Raw genomic sequence first — 22324 nt, 5'->3', positions numbered from 1 at the left:
ATGACTGGGGTTTCATGACACTCATGGTGGAGGGAGACAATTCCTGTGGGCTTTATTTCAGATCTGTCCTTATGAACATCAACATTTATTACACTGAAATACAGGAAATGGCTCCATTATGCTTACCCAGATATTTGACACCAGGACAGCCACAGTGATGTAGGAGGGGAGCCCACCCAGTAGAGGGTTAGGTTGCCATGGATTCTCCTCCTGGCTATTGTCACAGCCTCTTACTAAATAATTGCATATAAAGGTCCTTGGTTTGTTGGGATGATGAGGCTTCCTTAGGGGAAATCCTCTGTCACACTATCCATGGGTACACAGTTGCATCTCCTAGGAAGGAGGGAGGCAAAACAGATCCAGATGCTTTAAAAACAATTAGGAAAACTTAAGTTTTAGAAGGAGAAACAGAACAATCTGCTATCACAACTTTTCAGGAGGAGTCCTAGGACTTCTTATGACCCATTTCTTCACTAATAGCTCCTTCAAATAGAAGATGCTGGAAGTGCCACTTCCCTGGAGCTGAAAAAAATCGGCGAAAAAAAAGAGAGGCAAAAAACACACACCACAGAACAAAATGATTGCTTGCAAAACATTTCCATTTAAAAACTATTGTACAACTCCCTAACTTGGTTTAATTAGTGTGCAGTTTAAAACATACAAAATGCTTTACCAGCTAAGTGATTTCTTGGTTTTACAAGTCTCATTCCCTCCCCCTGTTAAAAAACAATGCATGTGTGGACTGGTACTGAACACCTTGTACAGAGTCACACACCAATTCTCTTTCAATTCTACATGGAGCAGTTTTGATTTTAATCTACTGTGTTTAGAGTAGAGCTCATTCCATATACTTTACAGTATAACCAGCTACATAGATGTCTTTAATCTTGTAACACAATAATAAAAAAAAGATCACTGTACTTTGCAGTCCCTTTGATAAATGATTATGGTGACGCATGCAGCCCTCCTCAGTGCCGCTGCCGCCAGACACAGGACGCGATTTTCTCCGCACACTGCCAACAGGCCTGACGCCACACTGACAGGGGCTGTGGCTGGGCTGGCACACTGCTGCCCCGATTCTGCAGTCATTGCACAAAGCTGCGCTGAATTGTCTCACTCCATACCACCACCATCACCACCACCGACCCAACCCCCAGGGAACACACACCCCTGCCCACCTCAGCCGCAGGAGATCACTGTGAAGCGCTTGGAAATGCACGACATGTTGTGGAGGACGATGCCCAGGAGAAAGACTAGGACGCAGGCCACCAGGATCACAGTGCAAACCCCCGACCAGGTGGAGCTTTTCACGACGCCTCTCCGGTCAGGCTCCTCTGCTCCCGCCTCAGTGGGAAGGCCACCCTGCAGTGGCTGCTGCTCCGGTGGGATTGTCACCACCGCCAAGGACTTCTGCTGGCTGCCAGGCAGGAGGCGGCAGCCAATGTCTCCAGGCAGTAGCGCCCTCTCCTTGGAGAGGGGCAAGGGCAGCATGTAGCACCCATTGCTGGGGAGTTTGATGAAGACGGGGGTGTGCTCGGAGGTGTGGGGGATTGCAATGACGGCGATCACCTCAGGGTCATCAGGCAGCTGCGACACAGAGTACCCCGGTGGCAGCTTGGTGATCCCGCGGCACCAGGGGCAACGCAGGTCCTTCTGGCTGGTCCTCATCTGCTGCAGGCACACCGAGCAGCACGTGTGCTTGCAGTCCAGCAACTTGGGCCGCCGGCGCGGGCTGTAGTAGTTGAAGCAAATCTGGCACTCCAGCAGAGAGTCCTGGGACAGGGTCTCCATGGTGCCTGGCACAGGGCAGCAGGGCAGGTCTCGCGACAAGTCTCACCCCGTGACCAGTCTCGGGTCAAGTCTCACACAAGATAAGTCTCACAGCCACGGAGCAGCTGCTGCCTTCCTGCTGCTTCTCCTCAGGGTGGTGTCTGCCTTCCTGCTGCTGCTTCTTCTCAGGGCAGCACCAGGCAGTGGCTATGGAAGGGGCAGAAAAACCTCAGGCCTGAACCTTCCAATACCTGAGACAAACAGATAAACATGAAGGAACAGGTTACTTACAGGAACCGTCAGGAACAAGAGTCCAGCTAAGGGGGGAATGGAAACTAGTGCTGACCTTGTAACCTGGAAACAAATTTGCCATGCTTAGCAAGAAAACACCTTCCCACTGGCTTCACCAAACTGCCCAGCGGCAAACCTTCAGGTCAGCCATCACTAGGTCTCCATTTGCAGCTATAAAATCTCTACCAGTCCACCAGTCACCATTATATTTGTACCCATATCAGGGGAAGCTGTAGTTCACTAAGCAGGTCCTTCAGCATCTGCCTCCTGTCATATTTTGCAGGACCTGCACCTCTAACTATTGTTCTCATCTAACCCTTTAAACTCCTGAGGATTTTTAGCTATTTGGCTCAACCACTAAGTTTGTATGAAAGGTTGGGAAATTAAAAATATGTGAAACGGATGCATTTCTACAGGCTCCTGAACTTACTCCTGTGCATGAATAAGCAACCAAGTAACTACACTGAAATACCCACATTTGCACACAATGAAAAGGAACGGCATAATTTTCAGTCAAATTAATTTCTTGCCTGGCTACACAAGCAGCTTGTTCAACATGGCCCTTCTCACTGATGAAAGTTTCACCCAAGACAAAAGGCTCCATTTAGACCCAGAACCATCAAATATCATGGACGACAATCTGTTAATGCATTAAATTAAAGGCAAATTGTTACTAACCTTGCTCTGAACTATTCACTATATAGGAATTCTTTGCATTTCCCACTTAATACTTACAGCTATGCAAAAAATGGCAACTGTGTTGACTTTCACAGTGAGCTATTTAGTTTTGTTTAATTTTGGTCACTCCAACATGTGATAAATATGAATGGGTAACAGTTTTACAACTTTTTACATTGCCAGCCTTACTGTGTTTGAATAAATATCAGCCTGAATTTGCACCCAGATAACACAATAAAGAAAACACAAAATATTTGCACAGTGAACTTTGATCTTCTCTTATTGCAGTGTTATTCACAAAATAGAGTTAACACCTGAGGACCACAGCTGTCAGAGGTTCTCTTCCTTTCCATACAATTATTTCTCTCTCTTCCCTCCGGTTCATAGCAACTAGGTTGCGACATGCTAACCAATGGGTGACATTAGTACAATGGAAATAACATAGTTCAAGAAGAAAAGGCAGGCACAGATATGCAATTTGCAATGCAGGACAGCCTTCTGGACCACACTGTCCCACACATCCTGCTTCTGGCAGCTACTGGTATTTGAGCAGGGAAAACAAAATACACGTCATCTCTTCAGATGCTAACGACTGATATCACTGACATTGGCAGAACTAGCCCTGCTGTAGATTTTGTAACAGCAGCAAGTTTTGGCTCACAAGGCACTTCAACAAACATCCAGTGACAGTCCTGAGTCATGAGAGAGAAGGGGCTGCAGTTATGAAGGCAAGAGCTCATGAAATGTGGGCAATGGCTGCAGGGGAAAATGGCATATGCCAGCCACCCAAACAGCACTTGTGGTATGCTTTGCCTGAATGCAGCGCAGAGACCACTGCTGAGAGAGAGACTGATGTGAGCATGAAGCCAGCATGGGTCCTTGTGGTGCCTGCTCTGCACCAGCACAGTATTACACATGGCATTAATAAATACTCTAGCGCAGAGGGAACCTAACTCTGCCACAGAAGGCACTTTGAGTTCACCGCCCGCATGCAGGCCATACTGAGGGGAAGTGGAAGAAAACGCATAGAAGCTTTATCTTCTTTATCCTCTCCTTCCCATCACTATCTTCACATCCCTAAAGTACAGGAAGTCACAACGGAAGACTGGCTGAAAAGATCTTTAAACAGCTAGCGTGCAACTGAGAGAAAAATTACAGAGAGCTATCCACAATGCTGGGCAATTCATGGCTGAAAAACATTAACAGACAAAGGCCAGATTAGGAATTAGGTATAGGAACTCAGGAATGAATCACCGAAGCTATCAAATCCAGGTCTCAGCCGCAAGCAACCCAGCAGGTTTACATTTTGCACAGAAGTATCCATACAAAATCCTCAGTTATGCACTGCCCAAGCCAAACTTGAGCTCAGACATCACAGAACACAAATTTGATCTGCTGTATCTGCAAATGTGTTTAAAAAAAAGAAATAAAAAAAAAAGGCTCCAATGCCTGCAAATCCAGAAGGAAAGGCTTACATTTAAAGGCAAAGTTGAAGTACTCCTGCAGATGTAAATCAGTACGCCTGCATAGAAGCTCTGCCCTCCACATTTTGGATGTCAGTGCACTGAACTGCTGAAGTTCTCTGACCTCATTTGTCTGTCACTTACAACCATCTCTCTCCACTTACAATGTTAAAGGTAAACCAGTTTCCACTGAGGCAAACATGACTGGGTTCAAGATAATTTTTCTGACTGCATGTCCTTGTCCAAAAGTCATATACTCATGTGCTATCAAGCCCCTCATCCCTGCCCCAGTGACATTCTTACAGCTCAGCTTGGGGATAAAAGAAAATCAAGCTATTATGTACAGTCCAAACTAAACTGCGTAATGTCTATTTAATTCATTTCACAGTACATATGTAGGAAGGAAAAAGCCATGGGAGCTCACTCTGTACTCTTCTACCACTTCAGTAACTATGCCAAGAGGAGCAGACCTCCTCTTGGACAGAGGACTGAACTCTCAACACTCCCTCACACCAGTTGAAGGTACTGAGCTGTCACAGGTGAACACCTCACTCAAAAGCTTACTCAGACTTCACTCTTCTTGGTGCTCTGAGCATGAAGACCAAGAGGCAGCCAAGTTGCACATGAGGGCATGGCTCATGTCAAGCATTAGCCAAAAATACTGTTTTGTCATGTTTTGCTCTTGTCATCCATTGATGCCCAAGGGGGGTGAGGAGACTTGTTGACAGGAAAAGGGGGGGAAAAATAAGAAAAGCCTTCAGGGTTATCTGTAGGCCTCTGCAAGAGAGACAGCATATATGTATGTGTGGAGAGGGGAATGCATGTGGAAAGGAGGGCTGGGAACTATGACAGGGAAGCTATACACGCAGCCAGAGAAAACTGCAACTGTAAGTAGTGACTCTGCCTGGCACAAACCTCACAGCAACTGGAAGCTCTACAGGGCTGAGATCTATCTAGTGACTCAAATGAAGATTAACTGGGTATAAAAATACACAAGCTCCAAAACTCAAGCGTCAGGGTTGACAGTGGCCAGCGAGAGATTTACAAGTGGTTACAGAGACCCAGGGAGGAACCTCCAAAGCTGATGACCCCTGCAGCAGAAGATCAAAGTACAGCGAGGTGCCTGAGAGCACAGCACAAAGGTCTTCCTTGCAGATTTGGACTGCCCTCTGTGTGAGCCAGGATTTTTTAACATTTGAGAAATGATTGTGTAACTCAAGAGCAATAAAGGTCTGGAGAACAAACCAGGTATTTTAGCGGTTTGCCAGTCACAGTGTCTGTTCTGGTGATACCTTGTTGGAGGCCACACCAGAGCCCCAAGTTCTCTTTTTTTTTTTAGAGTGAGCGGGAGGCCAGGACCTCCAAGGCATCAGATTCCTACTCCCCAAGAAGGTAAAGGCAGAAGGGACATTTGTTGCTCTCTTGCAATTTGTAGCTTCCCAGCACAACTTAGGGGGTGTTGCAAGAGATTAACAGATGAAGGTTGCTGCAAGTAGTATTGCACAGCTATAGATGAGAGGAGGAAGAAAGCACAAGTTTGCTGCACAAAAAGCTCTGCGCAAACCCTAACTATAAAGAGGTCCCCAAACTGGCAGGGTCAGAAAAAAAAGGCTATTTTTGGAACCCAGTGCATAGAAGACATTTTACATCCATGACGGGAATTGGACAATAAGTCATTGAACAATCATAGCAAATCTTTGCCTATTGACATAATATTTTTTCTGTGTAAGGACAGTCCCAGTGATACTAAGCAATGGAAACCACAGCCTTGAAGGGGTGCCACCTCCACAGGAGAACTTAGAACTATCTTCACACATGCTTCCCAGCTTACTAGGGCCTAAAATTATACTAACTTGGAAGCCTCAAAAATATACTTTAATGATGCCTGTGGAATCTAATACAATACATGGAAGATTAAACATTATATCACATTTTTAAAGACTGGCTTTGGGGCACACTGATGTAGTTACCTGATCACTGAAATAACACCTCAAAAACTTTGCACAGACTTACACATGTACTTAGGCATGCTCTACTTGCTGTACAGCAAGGTTAATAACAGACTTTCAGCAAGTCAGTGTATCGACGATACTTCACCTTTCTCAAGGAAGGTTCATTACGTAAACTCCCCAAACACATTAAGAATTCTTTGACAGTATTACTGAGTATGCATGATTTATGATGAAGAAAGATCCATTTATTTCAGGTGCCCTTAGGCTTGAAAGGAGATGGGGGTGATGAGGGAGTACTGTTCTCAATAGGGGGACTAATTGCAAGAATCATCTGCCCACAGATATGGAAGGAAATGTGTGCTAGAGTGGTTTCAAACTGATAGTGAGGAGGAAGGAACATATTTCATATTTGGAAGCATGTCTGCTACAATATTCAGCATTTGTGTATGTTTTCAAAAAAAAAAACAAGTTTGGACAAAACACACTGGGGCTGCTGCAAATGCCCAGGACATGCTACCTGATTTCCCCTGAATATCCTTCACTAAATGATCCTATTTATTTTTAGGCTGTTCTGTAGCACTAATTACCATAGTAACTGAGAACATCACAAAGATTAATTAATTTATTCATCGCAACACCCTTGTTAAGAGAGAAGTATTATCATACCCTTTCATCATCTAAGAAAAGAAGTACTGAGAGACAAAGCGGTTGGTCCAAGGTCATGCAAGCACCACCCACATTGCCTCAAAGCTCCTGGACAACTTCATAATCCCAGTTCATCTTTTCATCTCTTGAGCCCTCAGGCAGAGGTGACAGATTCTGGGCAGATATTTTTTTTGCAACAGAGAATCAACAAAACTCAGAAAACCATCCATTTCTCCCCATTTCTTCCATCTGGCAGTATCTCCATGGAATGAATGCCTGAGATTTTTTGTGGCTTTCATTGAACATATGTGCTTTTCCACAGACCATGAAAATTAGGAGAGACTGTAATCCAGAAACTCATGTTTCTCCACAGACATAGTTCATCCACCATGTAGATTACAACCAAAAGACTACATGCATTTTGAATGACATAAAGCTAAAAGTAAAACAAGGTTAATCCATTCTTCTCTCCAGAATTACCTATTTTCCAGGCACCTTCTTTTAAGCCAGGCAGCCTACATCCTTTGTATTTAGTTATTCACAATTGCACAGAAATATTGTAGAAAAAAAAAAGTGTTTTAATTTGGCTAAATCCTTAGCCAGTCCAAGCTGGTGCTGTTCCTTTAGCTTTAGGCCAGCCCTTGCAAAGATATGAATCAGGTGTACACACTCCTGAATGCATAAAGCCACAAAAAATAAAGCTGAGTGAAACTGTAGTATATGAGCATACAACATTCTATGAACCAGTGCCAGGGGATCCACGCTGATGAAGAGAGAACCTGCTCTGGATGACCTCAACAGTTCAGTTAAAACAGGACAGCAGTTGTCCTGCTTTTTTGGCAACTGATCTGAGTGAACAGAGGTGGATCACAAGAAAGAAGCCTAGCTGCAAGGTATCATCCCACAGCATTTTCCTTAGAAAATGTCACCAGACAACCCTAGCAAAGGAGACAGAGGCAGAAAGATTACCCACAGGAATGAAACTAGATGTAGAAGTTTATGTGTTTGGAGCAAAAACATATCAGGTAAAAACACCAACATTTGGTGTTTATAGAAAACAGAGAGAGACTCACATGCTGCTCCATGGTCCATCTCATGTTACCAGCAGTGCTGCTCCCTCCTTTTATCTGCAAACTTTGACATGTCCACATTCCCTCACTCCAAAGACCTTATTTTGGTCAAATATGACCAAGTTAAGTCATCAAACGTGCACTTTGTTCCAACAGCAAACACTACTAATCACCTGCAACATACCAGGTCAGCAAATGATTGGTACTGTTTCTTATTGCTGAGTCAAAACAGTATATCTACACTTACCAGACAGTTTCACACGAGGTGCTTTAATACTGTGCAGAAATATGCCCATTTCAGAGGGGTAGAGGCAGAAAGCAGACAGTTTTCCTGCCCACCCAGCCTCTCAGCAGTGCTCCGTGCAGATGGAACTAAAGCCAAGGCAGAGGGAGCTTGACCTGTTCCTCACCAGCCCAACTCTGACATACCTCCAGGTTTTTGACAAGGTTACTTGTCAAACTGCCCCAGATCTACATTTTCCTAAATCTCCCAGGTTCCCTCCAGCCTGGCACAGCACAGAGACCCCCAGGTGCAGCTCTGTGCTGCTGGAAGGAGTGTGAAGGTATTCATCACCGCTGCTTCTGTCCCCAAGTCCTAGTGTTTCTCTTCCTGCATGAGGGATGCACTGACACGATGAAAGACATGACTGCGGTCCTAAGACATCCCAAATCTGAATATTTCCCAGCAGAGGACAGATTCCTCACAATTTACAAATAAAAAAATACCTCCAGCACTCAAAGCATCCCAAGGGATGGTGCTCATTTCTACAGCCCACTCCAAGCACTGCACTTGCAGGGCCATTAGCACTTCTTCAGTTTTGTTGGCTGCACTTAATAATGCCTGACTTGATCCCAAACCCCAGGGTAAGAGGAATTAAAAGACAATTCTTTTCCACGACCAACTGAGATCCATTTGCCATTCAAACTGGAATCAAGAGGAAGGGGAATTGGAAGGGTGGTGTGAAAAGACATCTACCCCTCACGCAGCACCTGGAGTTATTTACAACCATGACATAAGGAGCAAGTGTTTAGGTGGCTGGCAAAGAGATTTAGAAGTTGCTTCCCTACCTTAAAGTGAAGTCACAAAATAAATCACTAACACCAAAATCCCACAACCTTACAGCAAGAACTATGGGTGTGAAACTCGCTCTCAGTTACAGCATTTAGATGCAATGCAATGGAATATCTTCTTTCTAAGAGATTTTCATTTACAGCCACATGACAGAATTCTGTGGCATTCAAAATCCTGAGAGAGAAAGAGGCATGAAATACCTGATCACTTAAGTGAAAAATTCTGCTCTGAAAGAGCTTTGAGTTTCATCTGCCATTGATAGTATTTGCCTGATACCTGAAGAGAAACTTAATTAAAAGAGTATCCCGTCCCTCCCCTAAGGATTTGGTATTTTACTTACAAATTCACCATCCCAAGGAAGAAAAAAAAAAAAAAAAAGCAATTTCAAATAAAGCTCAAATGCAGATGTTTCTCACCGATACAGGTCAGTGGGTGATTGAGTGGGTATCACCTTGAATTAATGTATTAAGATACCAGTCTATAATTACAGGAGAGAGTGCTACAGCTTTGCAGGGCCATTGAGTGGGTTTTGATAAATCCAGGTCAAAAATCTACCTGCCTATGGGCCCAAACAGAGGAGGAAAGGAATCAATACTTGCACATTAATACACTGCCTATACAATGCTAAAGCTGAAAACTCAATTTCAGACATACCTCAGGAAACATAAGTCCTTCAAAAGACAGTTTTAATTGTTGCAACTCTGCTCTGTGTTTCTGCCTCATACACCCCACCTGCCTAACATGCTCTGCACTCTCTACACTCATCCAGCACAGCTTCCTGAGTACGTGATTCTGTGACCCACATCACTGAACAGCTATCTCCACATAGCTGCTCTCAAGGGCTGCGATGGTTTGGGGCTTATTTTGTTTGTGTGTGGAAAGGGGTTGGGTTTTGTTGTTTTTTTTTTTTGTTTCAGAATAAGAAAACAATATAGTGCAATAAGCCTAAGGGAGGCAAAATAACAAATCCTTTTACACTGAAAAAGATGGGGTTAAGAAACTGGAAAACATTTTCTTAGAAGCCACACAACACTAATAAGGAAACTCCCTTCCTTCATAGACCATAAAGAAGTTGAATAAGATTTCAAGGAGATTAGATGGGGCAGGGGAGCTTTTTGCATATTTTTAGCTTTCTCCTGGAATCAGCTAAGTAGGCAGCACAATGGAGTAAAGTCCCCTTTTTGGGAAAAGGTGTAAGAGATGTCCTAATGTAGGAGAACCACTTCCAAGAACTTATCTTCACAAGACACTGGAAGATAGCCAACTAATATGCCTCCTCAAGGTCAACTACTCTGTTATTTACTAATGCACGCAAATTGTGATCTTCATTTTTAGTCTCTGATAAGCACAACAGATACTGCAGGTCACAGCACTGGTCATTCTGGTTTGCAGACTACACCAAAAGGAACTGGAACCAGTCCAAAAGCTCCTCTCTTATTGGAAACTAATCATTCACCCTGTAACAGTCTGCCAGCTAGTAATATTAATACTACCCTCTCTTCCTGAATTTAGGGAACAGTTCAACTCTCACTGCAAATATGGATAACAAGCAGTTAGGCAAAGGCTGAACTGCATACATATTGATGATTTCCTATTTCATGATTTATCTTTCTGTCTTTACACCAGTAAAATCCTCCAAAAGCGATTTTAAAAGCTATACTGGATAAATTATTTCTTCCAATACTTTTCCAAACCACATGTTTCTACCCATGACTATACACACTCCACAAGCTTGTTCAGACAAGTTACAAAGTGCATGGCCTGACATTAGCCATGAAAGTTAACGGGATGACACATGCTCTTGAGGTCAGTTGCACATTTACATACTTAACATACTATCCTTCAACACAACCAATAAAGAATCCAGTATCAGCAGCTCAGGCAGATCAAGGCAGATGCCTTCAATTCCCCTGTGTCACCCTGAAAACATGCAATCTGAGGGAACAACACAATGTTCCCAAAACAGCTGCAATTAAACCAAACTGGTTGCACACCAACCTACCCCACCAGCTCCACGTCACGACTTGGTGTCGCAGTACCACCACACAAAATTTCAGACCAGTGCCGAGACAGCAAACTGACACCAGGAAAGGCTCTCCGCTCTTTCCTTCATGCCCATGAGAGAAACAAGAAGATTCCCATGGATGGACTTACAGAATGAAGCCTAGAACAGAGTGAGGGGCTTTGCATCAAGTCTCTCCCTCATATGAGCCAGCACCATTTTCCAACAAAAGTAGCCTCACAGCTAAGCAATGCAGGGCAACAACCATAATTTATATTAGCACCACCACAACCCTCTCCAGTGGGCTTAGATAAATTACAATCTGGGAGACAGAGCTCAAAGCTGCAGAGCTGCTAGCCTCTCTGCTCTGACAGTCACACTGTGATGGGGACTGCAACTGGCTGCTCAAATGCTCAGGCACAGGAAGATAAACTATTCTTGCCCATATTATATGAAATCTACTGTTGCTTTCCTTCACAGAAATGGTATTCAATTCCAAGAGCCACTCACTTTCTGTAGCTGCAAGAAGTTTATCAGACATACCAAGCTCTGTCTGGTTGTATTTCATTCTTTACAGTGAGTCTCAAAGTTCAGGCCAGACATCACCTGTCATGCTCCAGCCGTCAAAGTCTGGCTGCTTTTGGAACCTCCTTGTGTGAAAATACCCTCCCATTTGGCAGCACCTGAGCATACAGAACTTTTGCTGTATGAAGGAATGCAAATGCTCAGAAAGGACTGTGTTATTCTAAATAGAGCACAACAATCAAAATGAAGCAAACTTCCTTAGCTCTTAATTTTGGGCCTAGTTCTGTAGTCCTTGCAATGTAAAGGCAGAACAAACTTAGAAAAGATAACTAGCATAATACTGCTAATGCTCAAGGCTTCATCACAGTCCTTATAGCATATGGCCATGGTGAGTCCTAGGTTCACAGGATTATGGACAATCAATTCAGTACACAGTAAAAAGAAAGCTGCTAGCCCCATTTTTCTGAAGAAAAGCCTGAAAACATGGACTTCAGAAGTCCCAAATCCTACCCAGTTAGGTAGAACCACTAAATTTCAGTGCCTGTCTTGCAAGCCAGTCTTATGACTCCTGCATGTGACTTAGAGCTACCTGAAGAAAAAATAGTTTCAAGGTGAACAAATTCATTGGCAGTTTCAGCTCAAATTAAACAAATACTTTCTCTTTAGGCAAAGATGGTCATTTCCATTAAAATGTCAGCTCATTTCGACTTTCAGTCTAATCTATTTTCTTATAGAATAAATTTATAAAAAGGTAACACAAAGGACAAAGCTTTTTGTACTGGAGCAATTTTTCTTCTGGTGTGGTCAGTCACTGAGTGAACCAGAAGTATCTCAAGCTCATATCGCTCTACTGATGAATGTGGAATGCTTAAGCCTAGCAATACACCATTGTATTCTTCCCCAGTAAAAATCACAACCTGGGCATTTTGAACAGACAAGTCATATTTCATGATGCGATTGAAGCCTGAAGAGGACTACGTGGTTGACAGAATTGCTGGGTTTTACAGGCTGTTTTAACAAAGGCGCTAAAGGATCTTTGGAGTGGGGTAGAAAAGGAGGCTCAGAGACCTTATTACTCTCTACAGCTACCTGAAAGGAGGCAGTATCAAGGTGGGGATCGATCCGTTCTCCCAAGTAACAAGCAATAGGACATGAAAAAATAGCCACAGGCTGCACCAAGGGAGGTTTAGATTGGATATTAGGAAAAATTTCCTCATCAGAAGGGTTGTCAAGCCCTGGAACAGGCTGCCCAGGGAAGTGGTTGAGTCGCCATCCCTGGAGGTATTTGAAAGATGTGTAGATGCGGCACTTTGGACACGGTTTAGTGGTGCACCTGGTAGTGTTGGGTTAACAGTTGGACACAATGATATTAAAGGTTTTTTGCAACCTAAATGATTCTGTGATTCTATTCCATGTGCCATCGCACAGAATAGCAGCAAGGAACCAAAGAGGTGCCTTAGGGACAGCTAAAAGAAAGGAAGAAAGACCTAAAATGTATTTTGCTACTCTAGAAAGTGTTGCATTGAAAGAGACAATCTAAGAAGGCATGGTGAGCAAGCACACAGCTTAATGCTTCTATGCAGGATTTGACCAGATTCTGCTCAGTTGAAGTCTTTATTCCATTATTGTAGTATTATATCTGTGGGTCTTACAGTGGTGCACTGAACACAGGGAACATCAATGCACACAACCAAACACATGCCAAAGGAACCACACTGACTTATGCCCATAGAGGATTTGGCCCACAGACAGAAAATTTTACAAAACAGATACAAAAAAAATACCTCTTGCCTATTGCCAAAACAAGTTCTTGACTCAGAGGGCAAAAAAAACTCAGCTCTGGACTCAGATTTGCATTGTGCTACAAACTACAACATCCCTTGCTATCCAGACGGAAGGTTTTCAGAATACTTTAATTTACTGACATCATTGCTACTTTTTAGAGTTGAGGCAGCATTACCCTAACTTTGCTTAAGTGACTTCACTGTCAGGTGTCTTTCACCTTCCTGATTACCGCTTTGTTTTTTTGTTAATGACAGAAATGATCAAAACATCTTACTAAATCAAGACATTGTGAAAATAATTATTCATACTTTGCCAAATAACAGCATGAATTATAAAAATCATTTTCTATTCTTTAAAGCACTCCGTCATATTGTACCCTGTATATTTTAAGCAGTGAAGGCTCTGCCAGTTTCTTTCACACTCAGTTTCCAGCACACCTGCCAGAGTGAGGTCTTTGCCAATAAACAGGGTTCTTAAGTACTATGACAATTAAGAAAATAATGTAATGATCAATATAAATAATTAGTGCTATTATTATTACTGGCATCCACGCTCTTTGGTGTGAGCCCTCATCTTCCAGAGCAGCTGCCTCTAGAAAAGAGCAAGTGAAGAGAGCAAGTGCCAGCAGGTGGCACTCCAGAGTATAAAGCGTTAAGCACCAGGGTTTGCAGGATGAAAAAAGACAGTTTTGCTTGGCTATTCCACTAGCTTGCTTTAGCACCCTTCAGGACGTTTGGTTTAGGTAGGATGACCATCTCCACTTTCCTACTCCCAAACAGCATGGACAAATGCTGCCAGTACCAGCTTGCCGCACCATAAGATTATCCTGGTGCTGGATGGGATGCATCAGTAGGGTGAGCTGCACCTTGCATGGTCATGTCTAAAGGAGAGTAGAGTACCAGCACACCAAAAGCACTGAGCTCATTACTAGCTCCCTGCCTGAGGGGAGAGCTCCCACAGGACAGCTGGAATTGCTTCCCATGTTGTCAATGGAGAAGTGGCAGGGCCTTGCTGCCTCCTGCCACTCTCCTGCACTCCTCCAAACAAGCAAGCTGGGATGTATCTAAAATCATGCTGGCCTTTATTGCTTAAAGACAGCACCAACAACTACAAACATACCCTAACGATTAGGAAACCAGTTTTCCTTCTGTTTATTTACAGGTATGCTCTGCACATACATAACAGCTACAGTGTTCACCTTCAAGGTTAGGAAGCGTCACTACAGACAGTTTCTTGAGGCGTGTTGCAGACTGCCACCCTCCACTGAGCCTTCTGCCTTGCTCCAACACTCATGCTCCTCCTACAGTCAAGTCAGTCAAACCAGCACTTCCTCCAGTCAAACATGATTGTCAGGAAAGCCTCTCTCTTACAGTCTCGTCAGCCAGAAGAAAGAAATCCACCTCAAAGGGCTGTAGTTCACCTGGTCTTTGCAACTCTCATCCAGCTGTAAGAGCAATTGCTTGTTTTGTTGCTGCTAGAAACCCTCCCAGTCCTTCAGTCTTCAAAATGAGGCCCTTTAAAACACTTCAACTTGGGGGAGATAGGAAGATCTTCCTTAAACTTAGGAAGATTGTGCTGTTACCTTGGAAAATAACATTTTAAAGAAAAACTGTGGAAGCCAGTTGCTTTCTCCAACTCCAGGCATTAAGCATAGCAGTCAGCATTTAGAGAGGTAATGGACTGGCTCAGTTGACAAAGATGCAATTCCCACATCTCTCTCCCCTGGAAAAGGTGAGTTTAAAACACTGAAGGTCATACAACTAGGTGGAAAAAAAGCCTGCATTTTTATCAGAAGTCTCTATGAATTACCTAAAAGCTGCACAAATACAGAAAATAACCAGTCTTCTTGCAAAAAACGTAAGTATTTCCTGCTTAAACTCTCCTTAAAGGCAAACCTGTACCATGGGATCCATCTGCTCATGTGGAAATAGCAGAAAAGATCTGTCAGAAAGCAATTTCCTTTCCTCTCCTGTATATGTCAGTGGACCGCTGGCATTTCCCCTGCCCCCAAATTGACCCCAAATATTAATAGACACAAAAGTGGAAAAGTTTAAGGTTGTCTCTGTGGACATGAGGAACACACAAACCAAATAAAGTCAGGCAAAGTAATGTCCCCTTCTTGCAGAAGGGGGTCCACAATCAATGCCACATTCCAAACCCATTTCCTCACAAGCAATAAATACATATCTTTTATCTTGAGGGTTCACTGACATCACCTACTGAAAAAAGCACAATTCAGCTCAAGGTTTATGTACTATATGCACTGCGCAAATTTGCTCAATACATAGTTTTAGAGCAAGTTATCTTTTAATACACAAAGATGGGCTGATGGCATGGAAAGTAGAATGAGGCAAAGAATGTTTTTGTTTATTCTGCCTTCCTAGCTGCTATCCCAGTGTGGATTTGGTTCACAAAGTATTCACCTGTGGAAAAGCAAGTCATGAACATAACTGTAACCCATACCAATGTTAATACTGAGCAGCAGTGAAGCATGTAACTGTCTGGTGATTATCATGAGACATCAGAAGTATTTCCAAGTCAGCAAGTTGCACAGTTGTTGCTGTAAGAATTTATTCGGATCCCCTGTTACCATGTATCTCCCTGAACAGATGCATAGGTGCTCTCCTGATATTCCACACACCTGGTCGGGAACCTGAACTAAGGGGTGCCCAGCCTCTAGTATTCTCCTCACTATTAGGTACAACGAGCCACCTTCTCTTATAAGCAACCTCTCTTGGTAGAAAAGACTTCAGTTAGTGTGGACTGTTGGGAGCTTTAAAGTTCCAACGCAACAAAATGTAGGCAAGTGCATTGTAAATGGGTTCAGAAAGGAACACCAAGTTCTCCATCACTGACTAGTCAACAGATATGAAAAGGATCATTCCTTTTTAAGTTCTGAATTTAAATTTAGAAGAAAATATACATTTAGTGGAGGTGAGGGACTAAATAGGAAAGGAACATTAGAACAAAAGCTTCTTGCTTTAAAGATGATCATTCTATCCACTATATTCTTTTTTTAGCTCAATTTTTGCAAATCAGATTTTGGAAATAGACTTTTAGGCTCCTCAAAGTAAGTACGCAAGTGCATGTAAGTATGCAGGTGCAAAACACAGCTGCTTAAATGTGAGTACTATAACCACAAGAACAGAGGCATAAGACCTTTTAAGAAAAAGAATCATTAAATATTTTCACTCCCTTATGTCTGATTGCATAACCCCTCTAAAGCAAGCAGTAAAGGTCACTGAAATGCACAGGCCTTTGCTGATGGAAAAAAATGCTATTGTATATTGCTTAAAAATACACAAAAGAAATAAGTGCTAGAAAATGAGACCTTTGAAGGACTGAACTGAAAAAAACCCAACTCAGCATGATATCCTGATTTAAAATTGCACATGTAGGGCTTACAGCCACCTCTGTGTCTCTCGTAATTGAAAAGACAACAGGTTTATAATCTTATTAAAGGACAAAGTTGTAGATTCTTACCACTTCATTGAATTACCAGTGCATGATTTTTTATTTTTTATTTTTTAGTTGTTGTTTCATAACCAACCATTAACATAAAAAGAGAAAGAATTATTCTAAAGGACTACATAGAGGAGTTTCAGCCAGCAGAGGAAGGAGTAGCACAGGAATGTAACCCTGTAACACTGAAAAAAATTAGGTCCCTCAAAATACTAAGGTTTTTTTGCTGTAGCTCCTCCAAGGACTACAACTGTAAAGTTCCTGCAGTTGTGGGGTTGTTTCCATTGCCCTTCATCAAACACCACCACTCATTTTTGTGTCATGTTCATTCCAAACAAGTGAACATAAGGAAAAAAGCAAACATGTCACAAAGTTGTAACCTTTCTTTAAAAGCTCTTCATTACCAAAGTGAGACCATGAGCAGCGCTTAGCTCTCACCTTCTTGTGTCAGGGGTGTGGCTGCATCAGAAGAGAGAAGACCTGGACTGTGTATCAGGCTTCTTAGAGATAAGTCAGTGTAAGTTTTTCCCCTAAACTACTTTCAAACATGGGCACTGTGTCCTCTTAAAATGCACATGTCCTCACCTAAATCTTTTTCAGTAACTTACTTTGCCCTTTTTGCAAGGATGTTCAGGAGCACCAGTATGACAACATGAATTGATTTATGTATGAAAATACTTAGAAATGTATATATGGGTTAAATATATATATCACAAGGACTTTTCAAGTGAATAAACAATTTCTTTGAAGCCTTATTTCTTTAAATCTGTGAAAACCAGCATTTCTTTGTGCCAGTGACCCATCCGTGTGAAGCAGTTCTACTGAGCTGGGTAAAGCCTCTTTCAAAACTGTTCTCAAGAGCTGATTTGCACCACACTTGCCCAGAAATCCTTCCAGTGGAGAACTGATCATCTCACAAGCACTCTTGCTTCCCACAGCTGCCAACTATGTGCCATGCTGTGTTTAAGAGGAAAGCCTTGCTGCTCTTCCAAAACTTTCGAAGAGAGAGGTTAAATCTCAAAATATTCTGAAAAAAAAACCTTCAAAACAGGCAACTGGTAGATTTTAAGACCACCTCAGAATCACCCTGACATGCCCTAGATATCCTGCTCTATTTTAAAATTCCCTTTCAGATGCTATTACTTGTGTTTTCTGTGGAAATCATACAAACAGGGAGAGTGGCAGCTCGCAAAAGGCTGCAAGATGAAAGGCAGAAGACACTGTGAAATTGAGAGAATAAAAAGAACAAGTTTCTGTACACTTCAAGGCTTTTGGAAGAGTCAGGGAGGTTTTCTGAAGGGGAGGTGTTAATTAGCCAATCATAACAGTAGCAAAAGTGTCCTTGTAAATAGCTCATTGCTTATTAAAAGTAAATTTGGGAGCAATGCAACTTCACTGGATTCTCACCAGTTTGCTATTATTGACCAAAATCTGTCTTCTAGACATGCTTAAACTTCATAAACTGACATTTCATACTCTACAGACAGACTATAGGTCAGTCTGTTCAATTAACACAGCTCCAGCATTTCTGTTGATTGCTGTTTTAAAAAAGGAATCTACTTCAGAAAGTAAAATCTGACGTTTGAAGAGTACTTTATTCCCATTCCCAGTCTAGCTCCATCCACATTTCAGAAGTATTTATGCCAGACCAGAAAGAGAAGTCTCCTCAGGCAAATCAAATCACCATCTCCTACTTGCTGTGCTTTGAACTTACAACAAATTCCAGTATCCAAGTATCACGCTTATTACTGCAGGGCAAAACCCTAAAAAAAAAAATCAGCATTTTGTGCTTGGAGACAAAGCCATGATGCTGATTTAAAATAAAATGAAAGTGAATTTTGATGGAAATTTGGGGTTAGAGGAACACCTTATGAATAAAGTGAAACGAACAGCTATGTCACCTGTACTAAGAGAGGTGCTGCCTTTCTACTAAATACTGGAAGCTGGTAACTCATTTTCAAGACCATGAAATGTTGCTTATAGCAGCTCAAGGTACTTGCATATGGGATGACCCATGTTCCCATTCTTCAACAAGGACTGGGTTTCCTAGCTAGATTACATCTCCCATAACCACAATGGCAACTCAACATGAAAACAGGAGATGGAAACCAGACATAAAGCCAAGCCCCAAGGGAAGAATGGGAAAACAAAGTATGCCAATTACAGTTCCCATGGGAGATGGTGCTAGCGTTCCTAAACCTAACCCTTCAGTTTTGTTAAGTGAAAGGAAATTTGGGAGGGTTTTTTTCCCCTCCATAAAATAAACCAATGAACTCTGACAAAATAAGGATGCAGGAAAATCTTCCAGAAGGTACGCGGATAAGTCTTCAAAACAGCTGTAAAACCAACTGAAGAGGTAAACATTCAGCCTTTTACTGCTTAAGAGCTAAAGAGGAATGACTTTTCTGCTCCAGGAAGCTTCTTGAGGCTTCATACCAACATATCACCAACTCCATCCTTCACCACACCATTCTTCCCATTTTTAGTTTAAAAGAAAACCAGTACATAGGACTGATCTTTAAACCCTTACTTGTCAAAACTCCTTTAGGCTTTAGCTAGGATGTGCCAGTGTGACAGAAAAAACTTCATCTACAGTCTTCACGTCAGTGCCCCAGTGCTTGCTCTAAAGTGAAATAGAATTAGAGGGGCACATGGTTTCCGGATGCTGCAAGCACCCCATGTCCTCAAACGGCAAACATCTCATCCTCAAATTAGAGTATAAGTGGGCCTGCACTTTGCAATGGCACAAGACAGCCAAAACATGGTACCCCGTTATATGTGAAGGGAAGCAGCCTCATAATCTCTTGTGCAAGTTACTGCAATGAAGAAAGACTCAGAGAGTTAGGTACAAACAATGTAGGCTGATGAAAAAACTCATTATTTCAACACAATTCAATAATCTGGAACATCAGTAGTGCTGATTACCTGCCCACTTCAATGGCCCCTTGTTCTTCTCCTTACTCTGACAAAAACCCATTCTCTGCTGCAATATAACTGAATGAGCAATGAATGTGTCAAGCATCGGTCTTTCACAGGGCTAGCTCACCTGTCTAATGGGCTGGCTTATGAACTGCAGTGATCTCTTCAAAGAATTGTATAATACTTACTTTCATCAGGGCAGAACCTCAGGCATAAGAAAATGTTTGAATTGACACTTTTGCATATAGTTCCCCAACAGGCTCAACAGTGGCTGCCTCAAAGGGACCTGGAGAAGGTAACTGAGAAAGTAAGTCTGTTGACTGCAAGCTTAAATTCTGAGCAAAGATTACACCACCATCAGTAAAAAAAAATATTTGGAGGTACTATTTTCAAAAAGTTTTAAAATGCATAGCTTCAGTACTGGGTCTGTGGTCTGCAATTTAGAAAGCACCTCTATTAAGAGTTCTGCACTGGAGACAAGCATCAGAAATGTTAATACTGCCATTACTGGATGTCTCAACTTTACCTGCACTATGAAGATCTAAGATGGCCTAAATTTAGCTTCAGACAAGGCTTCCATCCAAACTAATCTGCAACAGGGTCAAACTTCCCCAAGCCACATGCCAGTGACAGATTCAATTCAAAGGCACCTGGGTATGCTCATGGCAGAAGGAAACTTTCATTCACTATGGGTGAATCTGACAAAATGATATTTTTTCCCCTTCTCACGAATGAAAGTTTTAAGTACCAGCAATTTCAATAGCTCAGCAGAGCTCTTCCAATGCCTCCTGCTGACCCCATTCCACTTTGAAGTGTGCAATTCAATATTGAGGTCAGAAAGGAAAAGCAAGTATGAGGGAAAAGCAGAGACCTGGGTTCCTGTCCCTACTCCAATGAATATTTAATTATTTTATATTAAAAATTTATTTGGAGAAGGGCTAGAATCCATGCAAACTAATGGGTTTACCTGAAGAGAAAAAGATCCCTGATCAAATGCTGCCAAACCAAGGTGGAAGCTGAGTCTCCACTTCTTTCAGGCTGAGTATGAGACCTAACTCAGAGAGAGAAGCCATTATCTCCTCCACTGCTTACATTTCAGCAGAAGGTACCTAACTCCAGAAAAGAATAAAAAGGAGCAGTTTACGACATTTTCCTGGAAGAGGGCTGCCAGCTTAAAAGAACTCCTCTTGATTCTTCCTTGTGTAGCCAACCCATCATTTGGGATGTCAGCTTTTGCAAATCTCACTCTTAGGTCAATTTTTCTCCTGGCATCACAGAAGAAGCCTCATTATCTGAATAGAATTTCCCATAAAATACAGTGCCTGGAAGTTTCATAGGTCTTCTATGGATTTACTCTGTTGAAAATGTTCTTGAGTTGCTTCAGTGTTTTGAAAACTTTGAGCTGTGAGATTGTAAATGACAGCCAACCCAACTGAGCTAAACTCTGAACATCAAGTGCTGTATGCTGATAGCCACTGTTTCCCCTCAAGTGACAGAAGTCCAGGGGGGTGCAAGAGTTCAAGTACTCAGATAGTCACGTCTGAAGAGTAGGTCGGTACAAAGGAAGAATGGAACTATGCAGAGGCATTTCACAAGCAGAAGACAAAAGTCAGCAAGTAAATTATTCTGTAGCAAACAGATAGCAGCACAGGTAGCTCTCAATTCAATACTTCTCAAAAACAGGGCAACCCAGCAGACTTTCTTGCCAGTGAAGGTAAGCCTCCAAATAATCACACCAACATATAAAGGTTAAAAAAGGTGGGTGGAAGGAGATGTTCTCTTTGCAGAAATCTGGAATTGCATCTCCTGCACAATCAGACATTTGTCAAGCGGGAGCCAGGACAGGGACTCACTGGGCTGCCTGTCCAGCCAGGCACCACCAAGGCAACCAGTGTCACATCAGCTAGTGTGTAGGATGCTGGAAAGCTCTGGGAAAGAGCGCACGCTAAGGATGGCTACCTTCCACCGGCACTGAGGTATGGCTTTTAAAATCAAAGCATGAGCAACCATACCACCATCTCAACACAAATGCACGTCCATCCACATCAAACTTAACAAAAATTTGTTTGCAAAAAAAGCTGCTTATTCTTGTTGGTTGATTTGTTTGTTATCGCTTATGATTCCTCATTCAGCAACTGGCACCAGCATTGCCTTCAGCAAAAGCCACTAGAGTAAAGGATGACATCCCAGGCAGTTTTCACCATGTGACATGAGGGTAGAGAGGAAGGGCATTTCCTTTACTTCCTAGAAGCAGATGAACTCCCATTGAACATCTAATTCAGACTTCAAGCTATCTTCACCAATCACTTGAAAGTTAAATAATTACCCTGTTTAAAGAAACCCAGCAATTATATTTTACATTCCCCCCCCCCCAAGCAGCTACTGCTGTTGTGACAATATTCATCTTGTCCATGATGACTATTATCTGCTGTATAAATATTGATGATCTGAGTAATTGCTGCTCTGTACATATGCTTCTCACAGATATAAATTTCTCTGCCTGAAGTAGGCTGCTGACAAAGTGCTTTCCTCCTTTTGCATGGCAATGAAACATTACCGGAGGTGCCACTGAGAGTTGTTAATCCTGGAGGAAAAAAAAGAAAAAAGCAGCAAGTAACAACTGTCTTTGGAGAGGGGGAATGAAATGATGTTTGCCTTGACTGGGAAGACTGAATAGTCTCAGAGAACAA

At 42.4% G+C, this 22324-nt stretch overlaps 1 protein-coding gene across 11 annotated transcripts in view; it reads right to left on the bottom strand.

The window, feature by feature from the left end:
* Positions 1-601: 601 nt before the first annotated feature.
* Positions 602-22324, bottom strand: part of RNF152 (ring finger protein 152) — a 41556-nt gene continuing 19833 nt past the window's right edge. For 6 of the 11 annotated variants that reach the window (XM_061346668.1, XM_061346673.1, XM_061346670.1 and 3 more), the window contains one exon: positions 602-2021. In XM_061346668.1, the coding sequence (XP_061202652.1) occupies positions 1180-1791 (612 nt within the window). In that variant the 5' untranslated portion in view covers positions 1792-2021 and the 3' untranslated portion in view covers positions 602-1179. Of the gene's footprint in view, positions 2022-21729; positions 22219-22324 lie in introns of those variants that run through there. The other 5 variants (XR_009724468.1, XR_009724465.1, XR_009724466.1 and 2 more) reach the window with 1 other exon arrangement.

This window comes from Neopsephotus bourkii, unplaced genomic scaffold (genome assembly GCF_033783945.1).
Source record: "Neopsephotus bourkii isolate Nb327-2 ecotype Australia unplaced genomic scaffold, CSIRO-AGI_Nbou_v1 NB_272, whole genome shotgun sequence".
NCBI classification, from domain to species: Eukaryota; Metazoa; Chordata; class Aves; order Psittaciformes; family Psittacidae; genus Neopsephotus; species Neopsephotus bourkii.
Note: the sequence above shows the minus strand (reverse complement) of the source record. Positions and strands in the feature narration are given on the sequence as shown.